Source organism: Nematolebias whitei, chromosome 1 (assembly GCF_014905685.2).
Source record: "Nematolebias whitei isolate Nwh7 chromosome 1, NemWhi1, whole genome shotgun sequence".
Taxonomy (NCBI): Eukaryota; Metazoa; Chordata; class Actinopteri; order Cyprinodontiformes; family Rivulidae; genus Nematolebias; species Nematolebias whitei.
In genome coordinates this window covers 74,692,879-74,701,504 of record NC_056498.1, presented here as the reverse complement: position 1 = coordinate 74,701,504, position 8,626 = coordinate 74,692,879, and the positions used below count along the sequence as shown (strand labels likewise).

Genomic DNA, 8,626 nt, shown 5'->3' with positions numbered 1-8,626 from the left:
CATATAACATATAGTACAGTAACACATAGTTATATAGTAACATATAATATATAGTACAGTAACATTTAGCTCCATCAGAAACACTACAACTATTTTAAAGTGATAAAATAAAAAAACAGCAGTAATTCATGGTAAAGATGCCAACTTACACCTCATGTTCTCCTTCAGACACCAGCAGAGGGCTGCAGACTCTCTGGAGTATTAAGGTAATATTTATTAGAAGAGTTTGTATGCTTGCTTTGTGTTAAAATATAATTATTTAAATTTGTTTTTGAACTCCTTTGTAGTTGTGGTGACTTTATGAGAAGAGACAGTCCAGATCCTATTCTGGCCTGCTGTGTGTGTTTGTTAGTAAAACATCTCATAAAGCACTGTTACGCATAAACTCATGCATTTTCACAAGATATCACTCTCAGGGTATGTGTTGTGAATGACTCTCAGCTTCTACCTCGCCAAATTTGAGCTCATTCTCTGTAAAACTTTTGTAGTTTTGCTTAAAATGACTCTAAAGGTGAATCAAATGTACAGCCAATCAATACTTTCTAGGAGTTTAGTTAAAATCCAGTAGTTCCTTACATATTTTGTTAACAGACAAACATGCACACAGGCAGTTATCACTAGTTGCCTTTCATGATGCACAATAATCATCATTTAAAAAGACTAAACAGCTGGACAGCTGTGATAAATCATCTGTAAGGACTCCTCTGTCTAAATGTTTTTGTAATTCAGATCATGCTGTCCACAGTTCTTCTGTAATCACACTGGCTGTTTTTATCTGAAACACTGGGGATTTTATTGGTTTTATACGTTTATCCCTAAACTTTTCAAAAAGTTTTCATCTGTCTGTCATGGTGGCATACTTGAAAATACACAAACACACACACGCAGATATAAATGTGTGTCCTCACAATTGTTTGCTGTAATTTTGTCCCGTTCCTCCTGACAGAACCGGTGCAACCGTCAGGTCTGTAGGAGGCCACCTTGTTTTGTTACGCATGCTTGCTTAGCCCCGCCCACATTTTTTCATTGGGAGTGAGATCAGGGCTTGGTGATGGTCATGCCAAAACATTGACTTTGTTGTCCTTAAACCACTTTGTAACTCGAGTCTTTGTCCATTTGAAGACCCATTTGTATTCAAGCTTTAACTAACTGAGATGTTGCGTCAGTATTTCCACGTTTATTTTCCTCGTGAGTCCACCTATTCTGTGAAGTGCACCAAACCCTCCTGCAGCAAAACACCCCCACAACATAATGCTGCCACCCCCATGCTGTACAGTTCGGATGGTGCAATCTTTCTTCTTTTTTCTCCAAAAGAACATTAAGGCTGAACAGTTCAGTTTTTAGTTTCATCAGACTGCAGGACGTGTCTTGAAAAATGGTAGTTGCAATTTTGCTTTTTCATGTTGCTTTCAGGGCACACTGTTTCACTGTAGATAATGACTCTGACCAGCTTCAGCCACATCTTCAGTTACATCTAACATCAGCCACATCTAACATCAGTTAGTGAGGATCCACAACCTCTCCTCCTCCACCATAACCCTCAGCACTGGCTCTCCTCAGGGATGTGTGTTGAGCCCCCTTCTGTTTACTCTGCTCACGTATGATTGTGCAGCTACCCATCCAGGCTGTCACATTGTAAAGTTTGCAGATGATACAGCGGTGGTGGGATGCATCACAAACAATGATGAGTCCAGCTACAGGCAAGAGGTGGAACACCTGGAGAGCTGGTGCAAAGAGAATAACCTTCACATCAATGTGAAGAAGACAAAGGAGATGATTGTGGACTTCAGAAGGAACAAAAACACCTACACCCCCCTGAACATAAGAGGATCTGCAGTGGAAGTGGTCTCCAGCTACAAGTACTTGGGTGTACACATGAATGACAACCTCAGCTGGAGCAACAACACCACCAGCCTGATCAAGAAAGCTCATCAGAGACTCTACTTCCTCAGACGGCTGAGGCGAGCTGGTCTGGGAAGCTCAGTCCTCACCTCCTTCTACAGGTGTGCAGTAGAGAGCATCCTGTGCTCGAGCATCAATGTGTGGCATGGAGGCTGCACAGCTGCAGAAAGAAAAGCTTTGCAGAGAGTGGTGAAGGCTGCACAGAAATCTGTTGGAATCAGTCTCCCCACCATCACAGACATCTACACCTCCAGATGCAGGAAGAGGGCCACCTGCATCATGAAGGACCCCACCCACCCAGCACACACACTTTTTGCCCCACTCCCCTCAGGAAGGAGGTTAAGGAGCATTAAGTGTAGAACCACTAGACTGAGGAACAGCTTCTACCCTGAGGCTGTTAGACTCATGAATCTCTAACTAGAATAATCACTGTGAAAAAACATATCATGTAGCTGCTGATCTGTTTCATGTTGCTGCTGATCTGTTTCAATGTTGATGTGTTCATGCGTGCACATCTGCTCACAGACTCATGTTCATGTTTGTGCTGATGTTTAATGTTTTTTGTTATGAGTGCTTAGTGTATATTTAGTTGATGTTTTTCTTAGTTCATATCTTAGATGTTATTACTGTTTTTCTTATACATTTTATTGTTGGATGTAACTGGGACCCTGTGTACATAATTTCGCTCCACCACATGTACCACATGAGGTGCGAATGACAATAAAGAAACTCTGACTCTGACTCTTATCTTCACCAAGTTTTTTTGCTTTTCTTCTGGGGTTGATACGTACATTTCACACAAACACATTCATCTCAGGAACAGAGAACACGTCTTCTTCCTGAGCGGTATGATGGCAGGACATTATCATGGTGTTTATACTTGTGTACAATTGTTTGAACAGATGAACCTTCTGCATCTGGATACTACCCAAGGATGAACCAGAGTTGTGGAGGTTGATGATTCTTTTTCTGATGTCTTTTTGAAGCAGAAAGTTTGAGTTGAAGGTTGAAGGACGGAGATAAAGTTAGAGAGACCAGACTGAGATGGTTTGGACTTGTCCAGAGGAGGGACAGTGGGTATATTGGTAGAAGGATGTTAGAAATGCAGCTGTCAGGAAAAAGACAAAGAGGAAATATATGGATTTAGTTAGAGAGCACATGGAGGTAGTTGGAGTGAGGACAGAGGATGCAGAGGACAGAGTGAGATGGAGGAGGATGACTCACTGTGGCAATGGATGAAGAGGGAACAGCTGAAAGAAGAAGTGGTCAACTACCCATCCATTATATTTTACCCGTTTCTTCATTTTTGGGTCAAGGGGGTCACTGCTCCCCATGTCCAGCAGTCACTGTGCGAGAGGCGGGGTACACCCTGGACGGGTCTCCAGTCCATCACAGGGACACATAGAGACAAATGAGACAAACAACCATTCACTCTCTCACTCACACCTAGGGACAATTTAGAGTTACCAATCAGTCTAACGTGCATGTTTTTGGTCTGTGGGAGGAAACTGGAGTACCTGGAGAAAACCCACACATGCACAGAGAGAACATGCAAACTCCACCCAGAAAGGCCCCCGGCCGGAAAATGACCTGGCGTCCTGCTCACTGAGAGTCGGCAGCTCTACCAGTTGTGCTACCAAAGGCCTGTGGTCAACTAACTAATCAAAAGTTTTCAAAGCCATTACGTCCTCATGGGATTTCCCATAGTCCTATCAGTGTATGCAAACTTGTGACTTTCTAATAAAGATGATTTTCATTTAAAACTGGCATGAACGGCAGCGGGTGATAAACATTCCTTCAATAAATGCCGGGTGTTTCATTTTCTTCTGTTTGGGAGGGAGTGGTGGCACAGAGGTTAGAGAAGGTGGGCCTGTCACTGGTTCAACTCCAAAAACTGACAACATCAAAATGTGGGTGGTATAGACGAAGCACCCACACCTTCGTCCACTCTCATTTGCCCCACCCTGGGCCCTTGAGCAAGGTCCTTAACCCCCACCATCTGCTTCCCCGATACCCTAGGTATCAGCTCTCTGCTCCACACAGAGGGCTGTGGTAGCTCTGTGCTCTGTGGTTGTGTCAGGAAGGACATCTGGTCTAAAAACAGTTCCCAAGTCTTCGTGCAACTCAGTTCGCTGTGGTGACCCCTGAAGAAGAGAGCAGCTGAAAGATGAAGAAGTTTCATTTTCTTCTGTTTCTGTTGTCAGCCTGGTGACATGATCATCTCTCTGCCCGAGTCTTGTCTTCTCACCACAACCACCGTCCTGAACAGCTACCTGGGGCCATTTATCAAGAGGTAAACCTGCAGAGCAGTAGTGTAGGCTACATTTTTGTAGTGGGTATATTATGCTTAAAAACCAATGTACACTGATTACTACAATGCAATTGTCAATTTATTTTGTTTTTGAAGCATATTGAATATTTCCCAAATTTCTCTGATGCTTAAATTGAATAAATGCAAAACAAACTTTGTAAAATTTTTGACTTTGTATTAAAAACATGTTATAGAATTTATAAAACAGTATCAAAGCAAAACATGTTCAAGTATGAAGTAGTAAGTACAGGATTATACAGAAATTTGCTGGATAAGTAAATGTAACAAGTGCTGCATACAGAGATAGATTGTTACAGCAGCATTTAACTGCTGTTTTAACATATCAAAGGCACGTGCCTAATGATATGTCATGTATCACTGGGTGCTTTTAAGTGGGTATACTGAAATTTTTTAGCTTTTCTAGTGGGTATACTCCGTATTCCCGCGTATCGCGTAGACTACACCACTGCTGCAGAGCACAGTTTACATAACACTCTTTTTACGCTTGTTGAAAGGTGGACGTGGTGTCATCTATGTCTGTATGTCTAAATGTCTCTTGTCCCGCCCATAACTTCTGATCCGCTCAAGATAATTTATTAAAACTTCACACACATCATCAGTAGACATTGTCTTGTACACTTTTCATCATCTCAGCTCCAAGGTCAAAGTCACACATTAAGGTCAAAACGTAGACACGGTCGCTGATGGTCTGGCCCATTGCTATAGATTGCTGCATAATTTTCAACGAGCATATAATGTGTGTACTCTTGTTCAGGGTTGTATTTAGAGATTATTGGCGTCTTATGTCTTTTTTCTTCCTCCTGCAGCTGGAGGTGCCGTCTGTCACCCCTCCTGGTGCTCTGTGTCTTCCTGGTGTGCGAGCGGCACCGAGGGGAAGCTTCTGATTGGTTCCCTTACATAAGCGTGCTGCCCAACACGTACACCTGCCCTGTTTATTTCTCAGACGACGTTGTAGATGTTCTGCCAGCTGCTGTGAGGAGGCGAGCCGAGGAACAGAAGGAGGCGGTGCGTCACATGCACTCGTCCAATTGGGACTTCTTCAGGTACGTTCAGCGGAGACCTGGTCCAGAGCAGGTTAGCACGTGGTAACTGGTCAGCTGAAGTTACATGGAAGTGAACAGAAGCAGCTGTTATCACCCACAGCTGAAGGAGCATGTACTGTACCAGTAACTTAAACAGCATGACAAAGTCTGAGCTGTGTGTTTGTTTGGTTCAGGTCCCTGCAACTGGTTCTGAGCCAGCCCGTCGAGGATGTCTTCACCTACGAGGCCTTCAGGTACACGAGCACGTAGAAATGTCTCTTGTCAGTCAGATGTTATGTTGTTTATTTGTCATATGCAGATTAAAACAAGGTAAACGATTCTGTGAAATGTTCAGGATGAGAAGAACCGATTTGACTCACAAAAAAAAAGGAAAAGTTGGTTGTAAGCTCAATCAACCAGGTAGATAACAAAACAGGTTGAATTGTGTCATCTGGACCAGTTTCTTTAACTGGTTCCTTCCCCAGAAAATTTGGAATAAAATAGATGCCATTTCCTGCATTTTGGTCAATCATGACTGACTGTGGATATTTCACACTGGACCTCAGGCAGTGTGGGTTTTGTTCCTCACCCTTCTTCCTCCAAACCCTTGGACCTTGATTTCTGAATGAAAGCCACACTTTACTTTCATCGGAAAAGAGGACAGAGGAACCAGACAGTTGTAGTCCATCTCCCAGATGTGTTTGAATGTGGTTTCTGAAGCTGTGACTCCCGCCTCATTCCACTCTTTCTGGATCTCTGCCAGATTCTGGAATCTTCTCTGATAATCCGCTGAATTCTAGAATTGTGCCGCTCAAGGTGGCTGCATGTTGGAGCAGCTCTGTTACTTTCATTCTGAGATTTTGCTTTTGGAAACTTTAATTCCTCTTTTTCTGGATGTAAATCACAATTTTTTGATGATTGTTTCCTCTGGTATTGGATGATGTGCAGCTGGAAGGATTTTTACTGAAACTTTTTTTAGTTTTGGACATTTGTTATGATGCGTAACCATGGCAACAAGGCACTTTTCTACAACCAACAGCAGCTGATTAACATCTTAAAAGCTCAAATAATATCTCAACTACAGCCCCAAATCTCAAATGAGTTGAAAAGGATGTTCTGTGGACGCATTCTCATCTACCTGCCAGCTGTGCTCGAGTGTCTGACCACTGAGATCCTGGAACTAGCAGGAAACATGGCTCATGACAGCGGAAGGACAGGATCGTCCCTCTGCACCTACAGTTGGCCGTCTGCAGCGACGAGGAGCTCGGCAGACTGCTGGGAGGAGTGACCATCACTCTGGGAGGAGTTCTGCCCGGCATTTGGGCGGTTCTACAGCCCGAGGGGAACCGAGAGGCCAGCCAAGTCTGGGTGGACGGATCGGACGGCATCTGCAGCCAGTTTCTTAGGATCCACTGTGGGATGGACCTTACAAGAGCTCCTTCCTGCTACAGCCATCAGTATCTATAACATCTCTTAATGAAATGAGGATAACGAGTTACAACAAATAATTTCCCTCTGGGATTAATAAAGTATTTTTGAATTTGAATTGAATTGAATTTGAATTTGAAGCCCACGGTCATCTCTTTTGCTGGTGCATCTTCTCCTGCCACATTTTGTCCTTCCACTAGACTTTCCATTGATATGTTGGACACAGCACTCTGTGAACAGCCAGCCTCCTTAGTTATGAACTTTTGTGGCTTACCCATCCTATGGAGGGTATCAATGATGGTCTTCTGGCCAGTTATGTCTGCAGTCTTCCCCATATTGAACCGAACTGAGACAATTGAACCAAACTGAAGCAATTTAATGACACCTGGGGAAACCTGTGCAGGTGCTTTGAGTTTAGTAGATGATTAGTGTGTCACACTCAGTTTAAAACATTCATGTCTGCAACATTTGGGCTGATGTCTCCACAGTATTCTAATTTTTTTAAATCCTGTTTTTGTGGGTTTCATGAGCTGGAAACCCAAATTATGTAAAAATAAACAAATAAATACTAGAAATTGTCTAAATTGTTGGCCCTGAATTTTCGTGCACGATGGGTCATGTCGAGACACGTCTTCATGTCACAGTGATGAGTTAACAAGAGGCGTTAAAGGCTCGGCCTTCATTAGTGGAATGCCTATCGCCCGCTGCCGTTCGCACCAGTTTTAAAGTCAAATCATCTTTTATTGTGAAACGATGCAGTCACAGCCGTATTAGTCAAACATGCAGAAAAACCTTTTTGTACTTGGTCCAGCTAGAGAACACAGTATGTTGAGGATGACTCTCAGCTACTACCACAACAAACTTTAGCTTAATATCTGTAACACTGACTGAATTATAGTTATTTTTGTGTTTGCTGCATTTGATTAGCTGTGGCGTCCATCTTTGTATTGATCTATATTAAAGATGGTTTAGTTGATTGCTAACTAGGAGTGTTTTTTAATCTGTCCAGTGGCTCATCAGATATTTTGCTAACAGACAGAGAAACAAATACACAGGCTAAAACATTATCACCCACCTTTTAGGCGACAGGCACCACGATTGTGTGTTAAAGTGTTCCTTTCCTCCCTCAGGTGGGCGTGGTGCAGTGTGAACACTCGCTCTGTCTTCATGTCTCACCCGTCCAACCACTTCCTGTCTGGACAAGACAATTATGCTTTAGCTCCGTTTCTTGACCTCCTGAACCACCAGCCCAGTGTGCAGGTAAACCTCGTGCTTTTATCCAAGTAACTTGTTCAGATGGAGACAGGCGGTCCAAAATCCTCCTCCTGAATGTGTCCCTGCAGGTGAAAGCGAGTTTCAACGATCAGACGAGATGTTATGAAATAAGAAGTGTCTCCGGGACGAAGCGCTACCGGCAGGCGTTCATTAACTACGGTTGCCACGACAACCAGCGCCTGCTGTTGGAGTACGGCTTTGTCTCCACCGACAATCCTCACAGCGTTGTCTACGTGGAGACAGGTACACCTTGAAGGAAGCATGTCGCCCGCTGCCGTTGATGCCCGAGTTTGAACTAAAATGTTGTTACGCTGAAAAGAGACAGAGTTGTTGCTGTTTATTAAAACCATGAACATGACACGAGTGATGTCATGCAGTTATGTGAGATCTGAGAAGAAGTGTGAGTGCTCAGAGTAGGTGATGAGGATGACTCTCAGCTACTGCCATACCAGATTTTATATCAATATCTAAATTTGTTGTTTTTCTGTTGGCTAAAAGTTAGCGGTCTTGATTTGAATGACTCCAAAAGTTAAATCAGTTATAAATGGACATCAGTGATTACTTTCTAAACAGTTTAAACAAAACTCAGAGTGGTTATGAGTTATTTTGCTAACAGGGTTGATGCCAACTAGGGCTTTAACAGACTACTCGAGTAATCTACACATAG

At 43.2% G+C, this 8,626-nt stretch overlaps 1 protein-coding gene across 1 annotated transcript in view; it reads left to right on the top strand.

The window, feature by feature from the left end:
- Positions 1 to 8,213, top strand: part of setd4 (SET domain containing 4) — a 10,844-nt gene extending 2,631 nt beyond the window's left edge. The window contains exons 3-8 of the mRNA XM_037698116.1: positions 169 to 206; positions 4,107 to 4,195; positions 5,041 to 5,277; positions 5,451 to 5,510; positions 7,815 to 7,944; positions 8,028 to 8,213. Coding sequence (XP_037554044.1) covers positions 169 to 206; positions 4,107 to 4,195; positions 5,041 to 5,277; positions 5,451 to 5,510; positions 7,815 to 7,944; positions 8,028 to 8,213 — 740 coding nt within the window. The remainder of the gene's footprint in view (positions 1 to 168; positions 207 to 4,106; positions 4,196 to 5,040; positions 5,278 to 5,450; positions 5,511 to 7,814; positions 7,945 to 8,027) is intronic.
- The last annotated feature ends 413 nt before the right edge of the window (positions 8,214 to 8,626 follow it).